The sequence below is a fragment of the Pelmatolapia mariae genome, linkage group LG20 (assembly GCF_036321145.2).
Source record: "Pelmatolapia mariae isolate MD_Pm_ZW linkage group LG20, Pm_UMD_F_2, whole genome shotgun sequence".
Lineage (NCBI taxonomy): Eukaryota > Metazoa > Chordata > Actinopteri > Cichliformes > Cichlidae > Pelmatolapia > Pelmatolapia mariae.
The window spans coordinates 38,222,403-38,245,395 of NC_086244.1; the positions used below are offsets into that span (position 1 = coordinate 38,222,403).

General features: G+C 41.2%; 2 protein-coding genes across 2 annotated transcripts; one reads left to right on the top strand and one right to left on the bottom strand.

The window, feature by feature from the left end:
- Nucleotides 1-1,065: 1,065 nt before the first annotated feature.
- On the top strand, nucleotides 1,066-13,415 carry zgc:171775 (STKc_p38 domain-containing protein). Its single transcript, XM_063463162.1, has 12 exons — nucleotides 1,066-1,199; nucleotides 2,724-2,853; nucleotides 3,684-3,742; nucleotides 6,595-6,706; nucleotides 9,372-9,401; nucleotides 11,038-11,085; nucleotides 11,262-11,376; nucleotides 11,496-11,567; nucleotides 12,316-12,395; nucleotides 12,579-12,657; nucleotides 12,898-13,071; nucleotides 13,339-13,415. The coding sequence occupies exons 1-12, from the start codon at nucleotides 1,066-1,068 to the stop codon at nucleotides 13,398-13,400; spliced, it is 1,095 nt and encodes a 364-aa protein (XP_063319232.1). The 3' UTR covers nucleotides 13,401-13,415.
- A 4,451-nt stretch (nucleotides 13,416-17,866) lies between these two features.
- On the bottom strand, nucleotides 17,867-22,277 carry krt5 (keratin 5). Its single transcript, XM_063463161.1, has 9 exons — nucleotides 21,662-22,277; nucleotides 20,232-20,440; nucleotides 20,072-20,132; nucleotides 19,866-19,961; nucleotides 19,586-19,750; nucleotides 19,372-19,497; nucleotides 19,018-19,238; nucleotides 18,843-18,901; nucleotides 17,867-18,715 (listed from the first exon to the last, which is right to left on the bottom strand). The coding sequence occupies exons 1-9, from the start codon at nucleotides 22,226-22,228 to the stop codon at nucleotides 18,480-18,482; spliced, it is 1,740 nt and encodes a 579-aa protein (XP_063319231.1). The 5' UTR covers nucleotides 22,229-22,277; the 3' UTR covers nucleotides 17,867-18,479.
- Between the last annotated feature and the right edge of the window lie 716 nt (nucleotides 22,278-22,993).

Below are 22,993 nucleotides of genomic sequence, written 5' to 3' on the forward strand. Positions count from 1 at the left end.
TGTGCCAGCCTCATATGGGATGTACTCCACACTGCAGCTGCCATCCTTGTTGTCGGTTCAGGACATTTTGGCCTCAGATGGATGTTCCATTGGTAGACCAGGGGCAACAGTACCTGCTCCTCTGCACAGGGAAGATGATAGAGTTTTACAATACGAGCAGAAAACAGATTTGTGACACTTCACCATGAATCCGTCATAAATACCTGGTTTCCACTGTGAGCTTGTTGGTGGTGCCACCTTTCAGACAAGGGCCATGCAGAGATTTCTTCTATATATTCATATGAATCAGAAAAGCCAAAAGGGAACTCGAACATTATAGCTGCAAATGCTGTTGATTAATGCACAGTTTACATAAGTAAAAAGAAAAAAAACAACAACAATGTGTTTGCTCCTTTAACAACACTCACCGAGAGCTCCCCTTACCTCAGACTCTGTGTCTGACTCAGAGTCCATCCACATTTCATCTTGGCCCTCCGCATCAGCTCTTTGCTCATGCTGAGAAGCGTTGGTACAAGCCGAACAGTCTCGATGATGTTGGCCCCGTTATCTGTTACAACGAGCAGCACCTTCTCTTCCCTTACAGCGCCCTCTGATCAATGCAGCGGGCGATGGCCTCCTCGGTATGTGGGTTTTCCATTCGGTGCCAGTTAGGCAAAACATGGTGGGCCTGTCCTCCAGGTGGGCGGTAAAAAGAAGCCGACACACCCATGAAAGATGCCGTTAATCCCCTTTTGCTTCAGCCTGCTACACAAAGAACTTCTGGTTAATGCTCGCTATCTCTGTCTCGTCCTGAGGGGTGCTGTGCTCTGTGTCACAGTGGCATATATATATAAAAGTCCAGATTTGGCTCTGCTGAAAAGGTATATATGGTTTTACAGCTCAGGTCAGGCACGAGCAGATAACCCTCGAGTCAGCTGCTCACGTGACCGGGGGCAGGCTACTAGGACGCGTGGGCGTGTCTCTATGCGGATCCTACCCTAGAGCTCACCTGTCAGGTTGCAAGACCGAGGCTGTAAAGAACTTTCTTGGTCAAAACCCGACTGGAAAACAAAACAAAACAGCGCCATGGAGTCTCCAGTGACGGATTCCCCGGTGAGACCGGGTTTCCACAGAATGGAGATCCAGAAAACGACGTGGGACGTCCCGCATAGATACGCGAACCTGCAGGCCATCGGCTCCGGAGCTTACGGGACAGTGTGGTGAGTTTACCCGGGCGATGGCGACAGTGCAGACATAATTTGTATCGCTCCTTTCCCTACTGTGTACAGAAAACTATAAAGTTGTTTTTGTTGTGTTTTTTGGTGGCCTACGATTAAGTTTAAAGCTGCCATAAAAGGCTAAACATATTAAACTATTATTTGACGTGGTTTAGTACCAACAACGAATTCATCCCCTCAAGGGAAGTATTTATTATGGCGTTTTTAAACACAAAATGTAAAAACAACAACAACAACAAAAATAACAAAAAGACCCAACTCCAACAATCATAAATGATTTGGAAAACTGGTAAACATGTTAAAGTGTGTGGTAATATAATGATTTTCCATTAGGTAATGTTGCGTTTTAAAAACGGCTTAGTGTGGCTTCATTTCTCTCTGCTTAGTCTGAATATATTTAAATGATCTTCTTGAAATGTTTTTCACTAAGGTTTCTGAATTTCTTGGAAATTCGTTTCGCTCCCTGAATGGGTCTAGCTGGCTTTCTCATCTGTTAACAGAAACACAATTGTCCCCCTGAGGCCACTCAGCAAGTCAATGCAGGTTCTCTGATATGACAAGAATCTCTCCACTAACACAGAAGAACCCAGCCTGCCGGAATCCAGTATATCCCAGACATGGCTCTAGCTAATGATAAGCTACTGACAGACAGAATTGTATTACTGATATTATCATAAAGATTTTGGTTAGTGTTGCAGAATACGTGAATACTTTTCGAACGCTGCATTTCTGGCTTTACAGATAAATAGGTCACATAATCAAAGGCAACATAACATAATGTAAGTTAATGCAATGCATCGTAACTTTGTAATGTTGCATTATGTAACATGACCTGATGTAAGATAACTTAATGTAACATAAAATAATGTAATGTAACATAAGGTAACATGACATAAGGTAACATTATGTAACAAGATAGTTATGTTAGGGTTGGACCTATTCTGGGTTATTTTTTAGGCATTTACGGTGCAGTACAGCGCTGGTAAGTGTTATTTGGACCACATGTGGCCCAAATATCCCAACACACCCGACCGCTGGCATATATAAGGCAGACCTGCAATGGATTTGAAGCGCCTTGAGGCGACTTTTGTTGTGATTTGGCGCTATATAAATAAAATTGAATTGAATTGAATTGAAATTGTACCACAGTCAGTCATAACCAGATGTCCTGCATAGGAAACTGCAAATGTGGGCTACATATGGACCAAACATTCATCTCTATGTTTGGGAAATTTTCATGGCTCATTCAGAGCTCATTTCCAAACAGCAGCAATACTTATCAGTGTTTAGTTAATGAATGGATTGGTCAGCCATATGAAATATATGTATTGTATTAGTTGTTGTGTCAATGTATGACTCTATTAGTTCAATGACTTTATCAGCTCACTGATTTTTTTAGATTAGATTAGAATATTCAGCACCGAAATTAGTACAGATTAATAGCAGTGCTAGATTACAATGGCCACTGTGTTTTCAGTCACTGAGTCTGTGGTTGGTCCCATTTAGCTCTGCCATCGACCAGAAGACCAAGGAGAAGGTGGCCATCAAGAAGCTCTACCGGCCTTTTCAGTCCCTCATCCACGCCACGCGGGCCTACAGAGAGCTCAGGCTGCTCCGCCAAATACAGCATGAAAATGTAAGAAAAGTCAATGAAAATAAGATGATTTATTAACATGAAGCATTATAATCCCTGTCATACAGTAGGTGCTTATGCTTAATCCTTACTCAGACAGGAAGGTCAGACTCCAGCATGACAGAAACATCTGAATTTGTCATTTTTCTAAGCTGTAAATTTGTAATTTTAATGACATTAGAAGAACTCTAGTATATCAAATTAGTGCTGTCAAAGTGACTCTGTTGGGAAAGATACAGATGAGTTACTTATAACCTTTGCTCTTTCTTCTCTTGTCTGGAAAAAATGTCAATTTTGAGGATTAGCACACTTTGTTGACCCTTCAACAAAAGCCCCATAATCTCATCAGTGGGCCTTGATGAGCTGAGACTGTTGTGTATTGGTGGAACCCCCATGGCTCAGTATTTTCCTTGAAAAACATTTAAATGAGTTTCAGCTTTGCTTCCATTGACATGTGGAAACATGTTTAAAAATGTGAATCACTTGTTGTTGTTGTTGTTGTTGTTTTTAAATCAATAGAGGGGCTTTTTTTTAAAACAATTTCTAACCATCACACTTTATTTTTAGATGCAAAGATGTTCAAAGTTGGATCCCTTTGATGTTCAATGACTCATTGTAACAAAGATGTTACTTTTATTTACAGCTTTGAAAACAGGAGTCACAAAGTCACAAAAACCCAGAACTAGTAGATTTTACTACCTTTCCTACTACTAACACTGAACTGTATGTGACCCCCTGACAAATATAGAGCTCCTGAAGTGTTTCATACACTGTAAGTCTGTTCTTGAGCTATTGGTGTTTTACTAATTTCCTCACTGTGTTTTTCCTTAAAGGTGATCTGCCTTCTTAATGTCTTCACACCTGACCCCACACTGGAGAAATTCCAAACCTTGTAAGTTGAAAGTCAGGAGTAGCATTCTCCCGCTAGTTGTTGCAACTTGTTGAGACCCCGCATGCATGTGTGCGCGTGCATGTACGTGTGTGTGGATGGATGTGAGAAAAGTTCAAAAAAACTAGTGTGAAAGCAAGCTGATTCTTGTTTGTTTTGGCTGTCTTTTTAGCAGTTGTCCGACTGTGTCTCCACAAATGCGCTATTCAGCTCCGTTGATTTGAACAAAAACAGAATGCAGTGACTTACAAACCCTGTGTTTTAAACCCAAAATAATGCAAACACAATATATCAGATGCTAAAAGTAAGTAATTTTGATTATTAACCTCCTAAGACCTGAACTCTTTCATGGCATGCATCTTTAATTTCTCTTTGCTATTTGGGCTGATTGGGACCTGATGAATGTTAAAAGAAAGAATTACCTGATTTTGACACTAGCAACACATTTCAGCAAAGTATGTATCTATAACGTTAAAAACATACTGGGTGAAACATCTGACACTGTCATGGCAACAGGTCAGTAACACAACTGTGTTAAAAAAATCCCAAAGAGTGCAAGTCTGTCAGGAGTAAAGATTGGAAAGGGCTTCACCATGGTGACAAACTGTGTAAGACGCAACTTCAACAGTTTAAGAAAATGTCCTTCGGTGTATTTTGCTATCAATTTGTGTGTTTCATCATCTACAGTACATAATATCATTCAGAGAGTGTGGGTACTTCTCAGTATGTAAGGATGGGACTGGAAAAATAATATTAAATGGCCAGGATCTTCAGGCTCTCAGACAGAAGCAGATTTAAAGCAGGCACAGCTGTGTACAGGAAATCAGAGCATGGGCCTATTAAGCAACAGACATGAAAATAACTCAGCATTTACAGCCTGACCTCTCTTAGATACGCTTTCTTTTAGTCGTCTTCAGGAACAGTTCTCCAGGCTTCTTGAAGGACATTCAAAGCTTTTCTTTGTACATTGGCTGCCTTTCGTTCTGCTCTCTGTCAAAATGATCCCTCACAGTGCTCTAGTCCATCAATTTAAACAGCACCATCTCTTAGGTACTGTGTCAGGTCTTTGCTGGTGTTTTTTTTCCTACGACATCGCTTTCAGACACTTTGTCCTTTGTCCTCCACTTGTTCAGTTTCCTCAAAACTTTAAGGACTTACTGCACGTTATGTCAGGATTTCAGCTAAGGGCTCTTTGGGAATCACCCTGTTAGTGCAGAAATACTATTTTATGCCTGTTAAACTGTGTAAGCCAACTTAGCTCAACTAAAACATTAGAGCATATAATGCACTTTGTGACAGGCTGCTAGTTCCTATAACAATTTAAAACGAGTTCTTTGCTCAGTTGTCTGTAGACACACCACTAATTCATCCTGGTTTGAGATAGGTGACTTTTTTAATGCCTGAATGACTCATAGGTCAGTGTTAAGTGACTTAACGAACAAAAAAAGCATTCCTCTGCCTTTGTGCTCATTTTCAGTCCAGTCACTTATAAGGACTGGACTGAAAATACGTGAAAAAGCAGCCAATGGCCAAAGTTGATGCAAAAGAGAAGACGCAGCTGAAAGCAGTCAACGACAGGTGAAGACAATGAATGCAGGACAATGAACAGAGAGCAAACCTCTGCTTAAAACCTTTGATACATGTTCAATAATATGCAATGTAAATATGCCAGACTTAGCCAGAAGGCTACCTTTAATCTAAAAATAAATAAATAAAGAATTGAGCAAACTATCAGACAGTGTACAACAATGTAGCCCAGACAAAAAATGCACAAAATAATACAATGACATGCAAAACAACAAATAAATAAAAACATACAACATTACACACAGTGATATGAAACTAGTGATCATGACTCTTATTCCTCTTTAGCCGTCATTTGAGATGAGTTACAGCTGCAGTACTGTTCCAAATCTCAATACCACGACAGACCCGATGACCACACGTTCATGCTTTTGAGCATTTCACACATTTTTTTTCTTCTGGTTGCTGTTCACGCACTCGGCTACAGCTCCACAGCTCACAGCTGACACATACACCACAACAACATCATTCTGACAGACAGCACAGCTTTTTATGCCGGCGAGGTGCATCCATCTCCCCTACAGCAACACTGCGGACCGCGCCCCGCCACAGACAGGGAATAACCAAAACACAGCAAACACTGAGACACGAAGGCTATGACTATACAGCATACACAGGAGGACAAAGACACTCACTCAGAGACAAGACAAAGGTAGGCAAAAGGCGCAGAGCCTGAGGTCATGCGATAACAGTAACATCCAAGCATGAACTGAAACTAAAGAAAATTACGAGACTAAAACCCATCACAGCAAACAGTGCCAGGAAAATTTAAAAACATTTCACTTTGCAAAGTCACTGCTGTTCATTTCAGTTTCCACATTTCTAAACACATTTGTTTCAGGAAGAGGGGGTGCGACACAGTGGTAAATGTGCCGCACCCCGCACATGCTGGTTTACATTGTCCCCAACCTTTTTTGCGCCACGGACCGGTTTATGCCCAACAATATTTTCACGGACCGGCCTTTAAGGTGTCGCGGATAAATACAACAAAATAAAACTAGTACTGGTACCAAAAAAAAAGAAGATTTATTCATAACACACGTGAAAAGACCCAGGAAAACCGAGTCAACGATAAAAACGATAACAAAATAACGCTGAAAACCGATAAAAACCCTGAAAACCATACATTTCACACCTGAGCCTCAACTCTCGCGGCCCGGTACCAAACGACTCACGGACCGGTACCGGTCCGAGGCCCGGGGGTTGGGGACCGCTGGTTTAAATGATTTGTAAACTGCTGCTTTTAACAACTCTTGTTCTTTTCCCTCTAGTTATATGGTAATGCCCTTCGTAGCCCAGGATCTGGGCCACATTATGAAGACCAAGAGATTAAGCAATCGCATCGTCACATACCTGTTCTACCAGCTTCTAAGAGGCTTGAAGGTGAGTGCTTCCTTGATTATTATCAGTGGCTTAATGAAGACTATAACATTTTCTCAGTCGGGAGGCTGTTTAAGTGTGATACATTGAGCTGAAAGTGTTTGCTGGAGCGTAATCTCGCTCTCAGTCAAGCAGCGAAGGATGAAAGCAGTGACAGTGCCAGTGTTTTGTAACCCTTGTGGAAAGGTGAGCTGAGAGGTGCTCCTTTTTGAGGTGCACTTCTTTCCATGCTGACATCAATTCTTAGTAAAATCATGACGGCAGGTTGAAAATGGCTATTTCCACATCTGATTTTTTCTCCTTCATCAGAGGCATCAGTCTCATTTGTTACTTTGATAGACGGCCTAATCTTGAAGAATCTGTCTCAACTTATTGTACTGTCTATAACTAGGACCCAGTATATCTGGATCCAAGTCATGCCATAGATATGAACATATGAGCTTTCAGAGATGAGCGCCTCCCTGTGGTTTGGATGCTGTGACGTTTTAAAAGCCAGATTGTCTAATTAGTGTTTTAATGAAATCACCAGGTTTGCTAGTTGCAAGCAGTGTTGTTGTGTTTTCATGTTAAAAACTCAATTATAGTAGGTTTAACATTGAATTGATAAAGAAAGGAGAGGTACAGCTTTCACCCTCCTACTCCTCATGACCTCACCTGACAGTAATAAGTTTGACTCCCCTGCGGACATTATTCTTTTTACCCCTATCAAGGACGTTAAGACGATTGGTCACTTTGATCGACTGCCAAATCTTGAATTATTATTATTATTATTATTATTATTTAATTAACCAGGGTTATGCAAAAGGCTCGGGCCTTTTGCATAACTACTGCCTGATGTAATCAGACTGCCTGCGGTCATTGTGGTTGTTGCTAGTGTTGTTCTGTTTTCTTGTCCCTGCTCACAAATTGCTTCTCATCCACAATGGGCACTGGGTGCAGTCACTTTATCCCTGCTCAGTCTCCCTGAAAGCTGGTTTGTCCTTTGAGCTTTCCCCTTCTTGCTCTGGCCCTCCTCAACATCATCCCCAGACGGCTATACATCTGTCTCACTCACAAACATGAGTTAGCAAGTTCTGCTGTCCACTATAAGAGACGTTGTATAAAAGTTTTGTTTTGAAAGAGTTAAAATTGCTGTACAAGCTGAAATACTACTGAAGATAAGAACCTAAGGCTGAAGAAACCATCAGCTAACCTCCCTTGCAGCCATGAAATGTGGAAGCTGCAATGCTCATGATTTTTAAACGAAAGTTGATGTGCTCTGTTACACCAACCCCCCCAAAATGTGGCATCAAAAGGAAAGCCAGGATGTCCTCTTGACACTACAGTTGGACTCTGATACGTTGCAAAATTTCTGGTTGATGGAGAGGTTTCAGACTCATGTTGCTCACAGAGGACAAGAATGAATTGCTGGGTCTTAGGAGTGTATGGCATAGAATAGACCGATTTATATATTGCTTGTCTAGTACTTCTGACCAGTCAAAGTGCTTTAGGCTAAACACTTCAAACACTCTATCTGCCTCAGATCCACGGCCAATTTAGAATTGCTAATTAGACCAGCATGCATGTCTGAGGTCTGTCAGATTAACCCAGAGTCCCTGCAGGAAATTCACACAAGCACAGAGAGGACGTGTAAGCTCCAGTTTAAAGCATGAATCTTCTTGTCGGGAGGCGATAGTGCTAACCGCTGCACCACTGTGCCGCAGTCAGCAAGTAACAAGTCTGAACTGAATGCTTTAAGGTAATAAAAGACTGCAGCAGCAGCACAAGGTGAAACATGCAGAGTGGAAACAGAAAGACAGCTTCCTAACATGATGAAATTCGCTCAACTCTGTATTCTCAGATATTTACTGAGAAACATGACCAGTCTCTATGTCTTCAGACCGTGGTTGTCATCGTCCTCTCGGGCCTTTTGCTGTCACTGAGTTGAGTGGTTTCCTACGTTTTAAGAATGAACCAGATTGTTGGTTTTTGATGTCTCTCTGACAGGTTTGCTGTGTTCAGCCTAATGATGTTTTCCTTTACTTCTTTTTTCCTTATATTGGGAGTCCAGACCCCAAATCCAGACCTTTTATCTGCTTAATCGGCCTCACCTGGCCATGAACTACTTGTCAGAATATTTTCCAATCACCACTGAAAATAGAGGACTGTATATAAATATGGTGTCTGGCATATTTGTTAAACCTTTGTTAAATCTTTATTTTTTGCGACACAAACTGAAATAAATCTTGCAAATTAAGATTGGGGAATCAGTTCTCTGGACTTACTAAGTTGTTTTAAATGCAGTCTATATCATTTAAATGCAAACTGTGTTTATTTTAAACACTCAGAGCACACCCAGCCTGTTCAGTTAATGGATGCTAGACTGAGTTAGCTTTACGCATGCTTCTCATGTAATGCTCGTCAATGTGTAACCAGGATACTGTATGGAATTCTGGTTTCAAAGTGGGAAACAATGCCAGCTTTGTGTCTCTGAATTTAACTGCCAGAATCTTTGATCGCAAGATGTTTTCTTTTTGTTATCAGTGGTTCTGTGACATCACAGCAACTGGGTTTGCGGGTGCGGGTGGAGGCTTTGTAGTAGTAAACCTGTGCAACTGCCTGCTATATTAAACATGACACATGCTGTGTTATACTGTGGGTGTAAACTGTTTCTTCTCTTTCTTCACAGTACATTCACTCTGCAGGGATCATTCATCGGGTGGGTATATGAACATTACTGAATGTAACCAGACTTACCGCATTCTCACTCAGAATCATGTTTGCCTCTAAAGTGCTGTTAGAAGAATAGTTTGGCATTTTGGGAAATCTGCTTTTTTACCTTCATGCTGGACCAGTACGACGTTCGAGCTAGCTAACAGTTTAGTTAGCTTAGCATACAGATTGGAAATATTCAGCAGAAACTACCTTACCTGAGTCAGTGTCATTGTTTTGTTTTGTTTTGTTTCTTTCTTTTTTTTTTTTAGCAAAGAGGACAGAGACCTGCAGCCAGCATAATGAAACCTAGGACTCATTGCTCATAGCGTTAGCACCCATGTAGTATGTGGTCTAACAACTCAGCCTTTCTACTTGTTTTTAACACATTACAACTCATTTTTTATTGACAGCAGTGTCTGAATCAAAACATATTTAAAAAAAGTAGCATGGGAGTAGACTTCATCACAATTCCTAACCTATTTTCAGATCTTTCAGAACTCTTTACTGAGATGACAGTGGCCTGCATCTCATTGGATGTTTCAAAGTATTCTCCACTGGTAGATCCAGATATTTTTCACAGTTATCCCTTCTATCACACTGCAGGACTGGACAATTACTGTGCTATCGGGTCTGGTAAAGTGTAGAAAAGTTTAGGGCTGGAGTGCATGTATGAAAGCAGTTTCAAAAAGAGCTTAGTAACCCTTTTCACACTGATCTACTTCAGTTGACTCCAGTCCTCAATTTTGCATTTACATTGGGTACATTGGGTAAAATGAGACTTTATGTTTCTGAAAATGGTCCAGTGAAGTGATTTTGGCGTATTTATACTTTGTCACACAGGCACAGTTAGCCTTAAAGCTACAGTCCAGAGTTTAGATATAGATAATGGCATTAGAGCACAAACTTCACATTAAAAAAAGATAACCAGTCAAAATTTCTAAATGGTATCAAGTTGGATCAGCACGGTGGTTAGCACTGTTGCTGCACAGCAAGAAGGTCCTGAGTTCAATTCCACCATCAGGCCGGGGTCTTTCTGTGTGGAGTTTGCATGTTCTCCCTGTGTTTGCGTGGGTTCTCCCCAGGTACTTCGGCTTCCTCCCACCATCCAAAGACATGCAGTTAGTGGGGATAGGTTAATTGGTCAATCTAAATTGCCCATATGTGTGAATCTGTGAGTCAATGTGAGTGCGAATGGTTGTCTATGTCTCTGTGTGTTAGCCCTGCGACAGACTGGCGACCTGTCCAGGGTGTACCCCGCCTCTCGCCCTATGACAGTTGGGATAGGCTCCAGCCCCCCTGCGACCCTGGAAAGGAGAAGCGGTGCCATCCCTGTGCATCCTTTATTATAGCTCCTCCTTTAACATTTGCCTTCTCTTTGAACATCTTTAATGACTACACACCGACTTGACTGATTTCCAGGTCACAACAGGCCAATGGAGGAAACAAGGAGTTATATCTTAGAGAAATGAGAAAGCCCCACAGTAACTGTTAATACCCCAAAAAGATGCAAACATTCCTTTATCTCTAAGTAAAGAAGCCATTCAGAGCGTTATTTCCCAACATGTTGAACTGTTTGGGTTTTTTTGTATTATTTTTTCTAAGGTCATAATACACTGACTTAATGACTTAATGTCTTGTAGGATCTGAAGCCTGGTAATCTCGCTGTGAATGAGAACTGTGAATTAAAGGTAAGATGAAAGAAAAAAAGCAGTATACAGTCAAAGTCAGGAGTTAAAATAAAGAAAGATCTAGCAATTAGAATTTTGATCTTTAAATGATTTTACCATCCTCTCATTCATGCTTAAAATAGGCAAAGCATTTCATTTTAACTGTAGATGAAGATGCAAAATATCTTTGATCTCAGATTCTGGATTTTGGCCTGGCAAGACATACAGAGAGTGAAATGACTGGTTACGTTGTAACACGGTGGTACCGAGCACCAGAGGTCATATTTAACTGGATGCACTACAGTCAGACAGGTAATAATGTTGTTTACCTTCAAAGCAAATATTTATTTGTTTAAGATATAAACAGACTGTTGCAACATGCTACAATGTGCTAATACTCGGGTCCTTTTTTGAACTCTTCTCCTCTGCAGTGGATGTCTGGTCAGCTGCGTGTATACTGGCTGAAATGATCACTGGCCAGGTGCTTTTCCGAGGACAGGACAGTATCCACACACATTTTAATGAAACTCTGTATGCTCAGTTATGGGAGACACAACCCAGCATGATTTCTTTTTATTTGAATGTTAAGGAAATTTAAAAAAAAAAACGTCAGGTGAAGCACTGTAAAGGTTTGTTATTCCTGGTGTCTCGATGACCAGAAAGCTGAGAGTAGGTTATTGCTAAAATCTACGTCTATATTATGTCAATGCCCCAATCTTGACTCAAGAGTTGGTGATGTTTGCACTAATATTTAGTCAGTTTTTTATCGATTAAATCCAACTTACATCACTCAAGTCTAAAGCTAAAACTTTTAATAAGGTAGTAATAATAATAATGGTAAGGGAAGAAAAGACTACGGGAACAACAAAGATATATTTTTTTTAAAGTCCCTTTCGAGGTAGGACAGCACTGAACTCTTGAGTATGTGATGATAAAAGCAAGCTTTAATACTTACCTTAAACATTTTAATGAACAGCTCCCAGAGAACTGGACCCAATAGGAAGTCTTTAAGCTAACTGGGTTTTTACCGTAGATAAATGATCTACTGTATATAAAGGATGGATGTGGCCATCGTGCTATTGACCATTCGTTTTGGACTTCGTATTTTAAAGCTTCACTAGCACCATGTTAGTGTTTTGGAGCCATATTTATTTGAGAGTGCTTTCAGCTAATGCTGGCAAGCTTACTCTGTCTACAGATCTACCTCGTGCATGTTGAATATTCTCAGCCTTTCTTAACGAGCTTGTTCAGGTATCGATCAGCTGAAGAAGATCCTCCGTCTAACAGGGACTCCAGACTCCTCCCTGGTGCAGAAGATGCAGAGTAAAGATGTGAGTTTTGCATTCTGGTGTTTTTAAAAGTCTGTGGAGCTGCGACAGTTGTTTCTGGAAGGGGTTTGTCTGCGTGCCTTACTTTTTACACTCTCCATGTGTTGCAGAGATTTTAGTTTGGCTGTTGCTGCTGATCTTTTCTGTTTTATAAAGCTCTAACATGGAAACAAATGTGTGTTTCAGGCACAATCATATGTGCGAAGTCTCCCTCCACAAAAGAAGAAAAACTTCAAGGAAGCATTTCCAGGCTTGGATGACAATGGTGCGCTGCTTTATTTTATTCAAATCTGAAATCTTGAATAGTTTTCTTTACAAAGATGTACCCTCACACTCCACTTGGATTAAAGCTCAAACCAGATATTTCAAGTATGTGTATATGGAGAGCGTGGCTGCTGAATCCAGTGACGCACATTTTACATGTGTGATGAGTAGATTTTACTGCAGTGAATCTTTGAATTAAAAAAAATCACCTTTAAAGTGTTTTGTGTCTCGATACATCCAGTTATAGACCTGCTGGAGGGGATGTTGCTGCTGGATCCTGAGGCCAGGCTGACAGCTAAGCAGGGACTGTCCCACCCTTACGTGGCTGAATATCATGACCCAGACTGCGAACCAGACTCTGAGCCCTATGACGACTCCTTCGAGAGCCTGGAGCTCGCCGTTGGCGAGTGGAAGAGTAAGTGCGGGTGTTATGTTGGAGAATGGAGATAATGGAAACTTTGCCAACATGTGAAGACATAATTTATGAGTACTGTGTGTGTGTGTGTGTGTGTGTGTGTGTGTGTGTGTGTGTGTGTGTGTGTGTGTGTGTGTGTGTGTGTGTGTGTGTGTGTGTGTGTGAAATGAACAGAATTCTAATACTATCCAAATTTCAGTCATATTTTTTTAACACTACTTTTCTTTCTTTCTTTCTTTCTTTCTTTCTTTCTTTCTTTCCAATCAGGTCTGATCCACATGGAGATCATGACCTTTGACCCTGACCACCCAAGTATGACAGCCATGTAGACCCCTTCAACTGTTTAGGTATAATATATGCACACAAAGTGAAAATTTGTCATATAACATCTTAAAAGTGTTTTTGGTGCATCTGATGTGTATTGCAGTCAAAATGCATTTCAATACAGGCAGCTTTATTTTGCATGGCGGCCTCTACAGGACAATAGGAAAACTAGAGTCTGTAAGAAGTAACGATAAGAGTAATATTCTTTCATTGTGGATTACTTTGGTACCTTCAATATGCAATGAAAACAAATGTGTTTGCAAGTGTGGTTGCAGGTAAAATGCATTTGTGATTCAAATGTAAGTAAGCTTTAGGAAATGCACAAATGTTATGTTGGAACTGGTGCTTCTGGATATTATCTGTTCAATGATCTGTGGTGTTTGTAATAACTTAAACCACATTTAGAATGAAAGGCAAACAAAATAAAATGCAAGTACATGAAAAACAGTTTATACTTAACATAACAACATTGCAACATTTGTTTGTTACGCTGAAGCGGTGTCTGCTCATTTCAGTAAAGATGAAATGTTTTGGGGTTTTTTTTTTTATTGAGTATAGCTTTAATTCAAGGTTTTCATCTGTAAAAACATCCTGTGTCAGAATGTTTGGAAAGGAAATGCTAATTAACAAAGAGTTTAGAAGATTTCAGTCCAAGAATCCTTTCACATTTAATAACACTTTATTTCACTTATCACTGAATTGTCAGTGGGAACAGACGTGTGTGACAAAGTCAAGATCAGGTTCATAAGTACAGGGGTTTATGGTTAAAAGCTAGTTACAGTCACTTTACATGGGCGTATTTGTCTTTCTGTATGTTTTTGTGTCATGTATTCACAACAAATATGGGTATATTGTGCAATGTTACTCTCTTCATTTCATAATGATCCTAATCATTTACACTGTTGTGTTTATGTTTGTTTTTTTTATTACTTCTGTCATCTGATTTCAAGAAAAAAAAAACATTTCAATAAAAAAATAAAAGAAACTGTCTGTTTTCTATTGTGGTTTCAGTTTAGTTTCAGTAGAGGGCAGTATAGCATTACAGGTATGAAGAACAAAGTTACTCAGTTGTGGCTTATACCTGAAGTGTCATATCTCACACATAATAATAGTAATAATAATAATAATAATAATAATACTTTTTCCCCTTTTTTGTCTGTCCCATCCAGCACTGTATAATCAGAATTGAAGAATTGAATAAAAATACCCAACAGATTTTATTTTCCCAAGTGGATCATTATGGCTTTACCATACTAGTCCACTTGATTGATCTTTAGTATTTATTTGATTTTTTTTTTTTTTTTTTTTTTTACTTTTAAGTTATTACAATTGGAACAGACAATTAGTAGATAGGAAAGGGAAAGACGTTGTCAAGAGAAGTTCAGGAAACGGAGAAGGAAAGAAAAACAGGGGAAGAGGGACAGAGCGAAAACACACTAAAAATGAGCTGGAGAATTAAAGAAAATAAGCAAAAAGAGAACAACACAGTAAGGAAACCAAAGCAACAACCTAGATGCCTACTGAGCAGCACACAAGACCGTCAATGGTCAATATGCTTAGAGGCAGCAGCCAAGGAAGATAGTGTGTGTCTGTGAACACCCGTGTGCGTGAGCGCACTTGTATTCAGAAGGTTTCTCCATGTAACTATCTAATAGTAGGTGTGGGGAGCCAAAGCCCTGCTTCCCAGGACATGATGCAGGCATGGAGGACATCCAGACCCCAGACATCTAGAGGCCCCCCAGAGAACGAGAGCCCATGGAGGACCACCGAGGGGGCATCCTCGTCACCCTCCTAGAAAAGAGCTGAGGAGGAGCCTTACATCCTCGGGCAGGTTTTCCTATAGAACGTATATAAATGATGGACATTGTGTCTGCTAACATCTTACTGTAGTTTTTTTAAATCAGGTGTCACTGTGTAAAACTGAGGGACACTGCAAGCTCATTTGTATTCTAATTGTGAGCCAATACTTCATCCTCATGTCTGACTGATCTACAAAATTATCTTGTATTCAAAGAGCTGAAAGTAGCAGTTAACTCAACTCACTGTGCTGGCCATTAAAAAACCAAACATTTAAATGCAGCTTTATTTCTTGGTCATCCCAACCTGCAGTCCACCTTACTTAATGTACCTCATCCTCATTGATCAATGAGGATTGAGCAAACTAACCTTGGAAGTAACATTTCTTCAGGGAATCGTCATAGGACGGCTTTCCATCTGCAGGATGTCACAGACTGCAGCCGTGGTGGATAACAGCAATTCAACAAGTTGGAACAAGAAGCAGCAGATCTCACCTTCATAGGGAATTCTGATGGAGATGATCAGGCATGTGTTTGACATTCTGTAGAAACACTTCTAGGATATATTCATGACTGTTTTATTTAGTTTACTCATTGAGGCTAAGGTAACTGGTGGCCTTAAGGGCAAAAATCCAATGTGCTTCTCTTTGTTTGAGCTGACTGACTTAATCCCCACCTCTGGTATCAAAGCCTACAGTTTATATACCTGATACTCTTATGGTTGATTCATCACTATGATGCGCATCCACGTAGCACAACAATATCTATGCTCATCCACCCTGTCCCAATAATGCTTTCAGGACAGTCTCTCTGCTGTAGCAGGAAACAAAGTGAAGTTTATGAGTTTGCTCTGTTTTGGTTTACAGCTGAGTGCTTGGCCGCTCCAGAGACAAAACTTTGCTGTGAGCCGGACTGTGATATGCTTGATATGCACATATTTTCAGATCAGGACAAATGTGCACTGGTGTAATTAAAACAAATGGATTTATTTTGATTTTTTTCCCTCCTTATAAAGGTGCAGGTAGTGCAGATTTCAAAAGGTGAGGGCTCCCTCCATCTTTAGTCCACAGTCTGAGGTTCAGAGTAACAACGCTGTTTCTTAAAACTTAATCATGAACATTAAAAAAAGGATGGAAAAACCCACAACAGTCCAAACTATTTCAGTTTTATCTCTTTTGAAGTTACAGTGTAAGTACTGAAATATAGATGTGATCTGTGTGTGCACTGTGGCACAGCTTCACAATACAGCTGAAAACTTGATAATGAAAAGAAAGCAGTGAAACTGTGGCACACAAGATTTCCCAGTTAAAAAAATAGGAAAGTGAGGAAACTCCAATCAGTCTAATATGTGCTGCAGTGCTGCAGCAGAGCTAGGTTGCAATGCACAGCATTTCATGAAGGTAGTGGAGGGCCCTGTGTACTGCTTTCAATCAGGAAGTGCAGCTTTGTTAATATAAGGCTCCTTATCTTCTTGGCTGCTGCCAAGGAAAAGTTTACATAAAGAACAAAGCAAATGTGCAGTACTGATACTGTGGGGATCAGTCATATTGTGAAGTGCTGCAGACTGCTTTACTAATGCTCCTGTTTTTTAGCCCCATTTTACAAGCCTCTACTGCAGACACAAACATCCATCATGCCACACCCAATCACCACTCCAGCGTAGTCCTGTGTGCTCTCCTGTTTCACGGTTCTGCACGGGCTTGTTGCATTCATCTCACCTTAGTCAAACTTTTGGCAGACCTGCTTACACATATCTGCCGTGTCATAGGTGTGGGCCGCATATCATATTCACAGGGCTTCCCAAAATGTGCTGAAAATGTAACTTGATGAGTTTTTAACAAATCTTTCTAGCATGTATCTGTCCCAGATGGTGCCAGACAATCGATCATCCATTGGCTTGAATAAGTGCCCTCATGATATACAGTATGTAAAGTAAAAACCTTCAGGTGGATAAGTGAAACAATATAATTATGCCTATAGAGTCGCTTCCATATTTGCACTGCATATCAATGTTCTATATTAAAGAGAATTCCAGCTCTGTCATTTTGCAGAGCCTTTTGAGGGCTGATTGATTTTTTGTTTTTGTATTTTTAGATCACTATAAAGACTATAAAGGAAACCTATTTGGTTTTATTTGGTTTTTCTGTCACATAATGTGGAATTTAAATATGATCCAGATTTGAAATATTGAATCCAGTGTATGTGTGTGTGTGTGTGTGTGTGTGTGTGTGTGTGTGTGTGTGTGTGTGTGTGTGTGTGTGTGTGTGTGTGTGTGTGTGTTTGCTAGTCTTTTATCCACAAATACTTCTTACTATACCTACTTGTTTGCTTATTTATTAATACTTTTCACTTTATAATTAAACTGAAGATTAACACTGTGTTGCTCTATAATAACTGAGCAAACCAGTTACATTTGTATAATGTAATGTAAACCAGTTACATTTGTATAATGTAATGTAAATAATATTGCATTATTTTACTATTATTTGCTTGACTACATTTGTGTCATGTTATATCAACAGTATTATTTCAGCAGTTTCAGCTACAGCTAGTCATGAGTAAAAGGTTTGGGATATTCAAATGTTACAATACTAAGAATTCACAGGAACAAGATCTGCAAATGTATGTGAACACAGATTTATTTCAGTTTTGTTGGTACAAATTCCCAATAAACCTGGCAGTTCCAGTCAGCCTGATCCTTTTTAAAACATTTTTATTATTCAGAGTGAAAATGGAAGTAAAGCATGATCACAACACCATTTATTTACTGCAGTGGAGAAATCATTTTTCTCTTAAAACAGGAGAAGAAATATGAAAGTGTTACATGTGGCTGCTTTTGATGATGTCAAACTGCATAACAAAATCACAGATATTAGACAACTTCCTGTCCAACTTCCTGTGGTGCCATTTTGTATACAATAGTAGTTGCTTTGTAGGGATTCTCTGTCCTGACACTACAAGGATCCTCTTGTCTGCACAACAGCACATCCAACAACTAAAAGACAGCCAGGCTGACTGATCAAAGAAAGAGAGGACTGACTCACGTCTTTGCTGCTCACAACAATCTCTGTACCTTTCTGCTTGAATTTGAATTTAATATCTCTAACTCTCTTTGGGCATGTAGTGCCATTACATGGATTGTCTGTCTTTGACTTGTCAAGCGTACGTGTTTCTGAGGTTGCTCTGTGCATGCAGGGAACGACAGGGCGGGGTTTATGGAGGTCATGATGAGGAGAAGAAAAATAAGAGAAGAAGAAAAAATGGATTGGAAGATGGCCACTGGTTCTGTTAACGGCGGCTGGAATAGGAGGTGCTGACTCTTGATTTTGAGATGCTAGAGGTGCTGCCACTGCCAAAGCCCCCTACGGAAATACCGCCGCCGTAGCCCAGGCCGCCACCGCCGCCCATGCCGCCACCGCCGCCCAAGCCGCCACCAAAGCCTCCGCCGAAGCCGCTGCTGCCGCCGAAGCCGCCGCCGCTTCCGCCGCCGAAGCCGCCACCGAAGCCGCCGCCGCCGCCACCACCTGGTGAGGAGAAGAACACATTTGTCAGTAGAAAGGCTTTAAATTTAGTTTTAGGTAAAACTTTGGAGCTCTGGTACAAAACAAACAACAAAAAAAGCTGAAAAATGCTGAATATGTTAATACATACCGAAGCTGGTGCTTGTGGACTGCACATGGATGGTTGCGCTTCCACCACCAGAGGCAATCCTACAAAGAAGAACAAAATGTAAAAATTTGATGAGCTGGTAATGTCATTTTCACCATGGAAACTTCGTTTAGCTTCTCCTGTGTTTCAGAGGATTATTTATTTATTTATTTCTTACCTTGATTCCTCTCCTTCCAGCAGTTTCCTGTAGGTGGCAATCTCAATGTCCAGAGCCAGCTTGACGTTCATGAGCTCTTGGTACTCGCGGACTTGGCGGGCCATGTCCTGCTTGGCTCTCTGCAGGGCTTCTTCCAGGTCCTTGATGCGGGCTTTGGCATCCTTCACAGCCAGCTCACCGCGCTCCTCTGCCTCAGCAATCTGGGACTCCAGGTTGGCACGCTGGGAGGTTGAAAAATTAGCAGGAGCTTTAAATGTGGTATTTCTCATTCACATTGCTATCTATGTGTTAAGCATTAATGTTTAACACATATGTAAGAAATAATCTCATCAGCTATGCAGAAGCATGCATTACCTGTCCCTTGACTGCCTCAATCTCATTCTGAAGGCGGCTAATCATGCGGTTGAGCTCAGCAATCTCACTCTTTGTGTTACGAAGGTCATCCCCTGCCTGGTTTGCACTGGCCTGCATCTCCTGGAACTGAAGGAATCAGATTGAAAACAAGTGTTATTGCTGATTCCACAGACCAATCCACTTTTATTTCACTCTGCAGACTCTCTCTACCTACCTTGCTCTGGTACCATTTCTCAGCTTCCGCTCGGCTGTTGTTGGCGATGTCCTCGTACTGAGCCTTGACTTCAGCTACAATGGAGTCCATGTCCAGGTTGCGGCTGTTGTCCATCTCCACAATGACAGAAGTGTCCTTGATCTGTCCCTGAAGCTCAGCGAGTTCCTGCGAACAAGACACAAACACTTTTTTAAAAATGGAACTGAAAGATTAAAAAAGTAGTGCAAAATAAACACATCTGTGTTTGCCACAGTGACATTCAATGTTTTTTTTTTCTTACAGCCTCGTAGATAGCTCTGAGGAAGTTAATTTCATCCTGAAGAGCATCAACCTTGGCCTCCAACTCAATTTTGTTCATGTAGGCTCCATCTACATCCTGTAAGGGAGGATAAAGTAGACTGCATTGGTCATGGCGCTTGCAGAAATGATAATTCATGCATCATTATCATCATTATGACAACTTTTTAATGGCACATCCATTCTCACCTTCTTAAGGAGCACAAATTCATTTTCAACAGCAGCACGCTTGTTGATTTCATCTTCATATCTGTCGCAAACAGCAGAAGACAAATGAGCTGAAAATGATCACGCATCATCTATTGAAAGTCAGCTGCTTTGTTCATTGACGTGACTCGTGGGAACTCACTTGTTCTTGAAGTCCTCTACCAGTCCCTGCATGTTTTTCAGCTCAGACTCCAGCTTGATCTTCTCATTGCCCAGCCCGTCCAGCTGTCTGCGCAGGTTGGCGATGTAAGCCTCGAACATGGCGTCGATGTTGGAGCGGGTGGTGGTCTGCTCCTGCAGCAGGCTCCACTTGGTCTCCAGCATTTTGTTTTGCTGCTCCAGGAAGCGGACCTAAACGGTAAAATAATTTGACGATTTTAGATCTGCAGTCACAGATTAGCAACGCTCGCCTTGAGGTCCTACGCCTGTTTGTTTTTCTCTGGTGATCTATCAGTCCATGGATCATGTGTAACCTTCCCACATTAAAAACTCTGGCAGGCAAAACAATGCCAACGGCCATATTAAAATTCCTCACAGTGCACGACTGTTCTAGACACACTGCACTGTGGAGCTTGTTTGTGAGACTTAGAAGATCAACCATCCACTGTTGTTTGATTAAACAGTAGAGCCCAGAAGTCCATTTCTGGGTGTGTCTTTAAAGTCTTTTTTTTTAAGTGCCACACCCGAGCCGAGCACCCTCCTCCAACTACTTGACATTGGCGCTCCCTCGCCTCCAGGATGCATACTTTCACTGATTGAACTTGCCTGCCTCAAACCTCACCAATTAATGCGTCACACCTAAAGATATTAGCTGTCATGTCAAATGTATGATGCGCATTATACTTTAGTTTAATATATATCCTAACAAAAATGTTCTTTAAACATCTGAGCCATTCTTTCCAGCTATTAATGCTTTATTGCAGTACTTTTTTATTTGAAATAATTTAAATAAGGAGTCTTCATAGGATGGGATCAGGTTACCTGTTTGAAGACAGATAAGGTGTGGCATGTAGACATAGCAGAAAGAGCTAGCTGTGCATATTCTCATACAGGGTGTGGTTAGCGACTTTGTCATTACTGCCTGAGAGAAACAGACCCTCATCAATGCATCGTCTTTAATTAAACATGAAACTGCATGTGGGAGAATTCTTGCTGCCATGGGAACAGGTGATAACTAGATCCCTCGCTCCTCTCACCTGATAAGGCAGCAGTAACTGGATATGACCGCTCTACTGTTTCCTTGCTTTCACTCTACACAGAGACAGCTTGCAGGCTGTGCTCATAATGAAATTTTAAGGAGCATCATGTTGCTCAGTTTGAGGGGTGAATTTTAAGCAAATCACCCAGCAGTTCTCGGCATTCATCAACATTCAGTTAGCATTTCCAGGTTTAGTTGAGCTGCTGCTTAATAAGGGCCCTTTTAACAAAAGCCTGCCTTTGCATCTCTTTCTAATATGTTGAGGTCAATTTAGAAACCAGCTTCAGGACTTTCATTCTGCTGACATGTTGTGAGACTAAAATGAAAGCTAGACAAAACTTTTTTCAATATCAGATAGGAAACGTGCCACTCACCTTCTCAATGAAGTTTGCGAAGCGGTTGTTGAGAGTCTTGATTTGCTCTTTCTCCTGGGTGCGGACAGTCTGAATGTTGGGGTCGATCTCAAGGTTATAGGGGGCCAGCAAGCTCTGGTTGACTTGGACTTGTGTGATCAGAGGCACTGATCCAAAACCTCCTGGACCACCACCACCGAAACCGCCACCACCGAAACCGCCACCACCGAAACCGCCACCACCACCACCAGAACCGAAACCGCCACCGAAACCACCGCCACCACCACCACCACCACCACCACCAAAACCAAGACCCAAACCAAGACCACCGCCGCCACCACCAGAGGTAACAGAATAACTACTGAAACTGCTACCACCACCACCACCATAACCTCCACCCATGCCTGATCTGAGCATTGAGGCTGATGATGACATTGTCAGTGGCCTCCCTAGATTGACAGATTTTGAGGAAAAACTTTGTCTTCCTCCTCCTCCTCCTCCTATACGGCTGCTGAAACCACCACCAGCGTGTCCACCTCCACTATAGCTGGTCCGCACAACTTTTGTGGACGTTCTGGTCGACGACATGGCTGGTTTCTTCTTAAGAGTAAGGATTCAAAGAGAAAAGCAAAGAGAGAGAGGTTTGGCAGAGTAGTGGAGCCCACTAAGAGGAAAGTCAAGTCCCTCTAAGTGTCTTGTCTCTGTCTATGATGGATTTTTATCTGTCTCCAGCTGAGGAGGAGGTCCCAGTAAGCTCAGCCTCCTCTGTGCCTCCCCTCAACCCTCCTCCTATTACCTGGATCCTGGAAGGTGCGCTTGCAGGCGTGTAGATTGGCTCAGCCTGTCAGACAGGTAATAGCGCCACCCCTGTAAAGCGATCCGGGCTTGACACACCCAGATGGTTGTAGAGAAACAGCATCATAGCCAGAGCTGAGAGGGCAGGAAAGGCATTTTGGCAAAGACTTGTTTTCTTGATTAGCTAGGGGTGTTCTGTGTATAGGGTGGGGACCTGCATACTCACTGTGCCACCTTTCTTTTCTACTTTTTACCTTCTGGCAAGATTCAACAAAAGTTTTGACTTTTTCAAAGAATTTTTTCTCTGTATCCTCTGTGTGAGCACATCTTTATATTTTACTGGGATTGTGGACATGAAATTAAGATAAAGCTATCTATAGGATTAAGTTGGGTGAAATTGCCCTTTAACTACACTGAAAATGTTTCAGCAAGCAATTTAACCAGTTTTTGCTTGTCAAAATGCATTGCACATTCTCCCAGGTATGTTTTTAGATATACAGGAAAACCTTAAATTTAAATACTCTTTAAAGTGAGCTTTAAGATGTGCGACAGAGCACC

Coding starts and splice junctions, on each gene's coding strand:
- zgc:171775 (XM_063463162.1), top strand. CDS start 1,066: ATGGAGTCTCCAGTGACGGATTCCCCGGTGAGACCGGGTTTCCACAGA. Junction 3,743..6,594: donor CTGGAGAAATTCCAAACCTT/GTAAGTTGAAAG, acceptor TTTTCCCTCTAG/TTATATGGTAATGCCCTTCG. Junction 12,396..12,578: donor AGAAGATGCAGAGTAAAGAT/GTGAGTTTTGCA, acceptor TGTGTGTTTCAG/GCACAATCATATGTGCGAAG.
- krt5 (XM_063463161.1), bottom strand. CDS start 22,228: ATGTCGTCGACCAGAACGTCCACAAAAGTTGTGCGGACCAGCTATAGT. Junction 20,133..20,231: donor GTAGAGGACTTCAAGAACAA/GTGAGTTCCCAC, acceptor TGTTTGCGACAG/ATATGAAGATGAAATCAACA. Junction 19,962..20,071: donor AATTTGTGCTCCTTAAGAAG/GTGAGAATGGAT, acceptor CCTCCCTTACAG/GATGTAGATGGAGCCTACAT.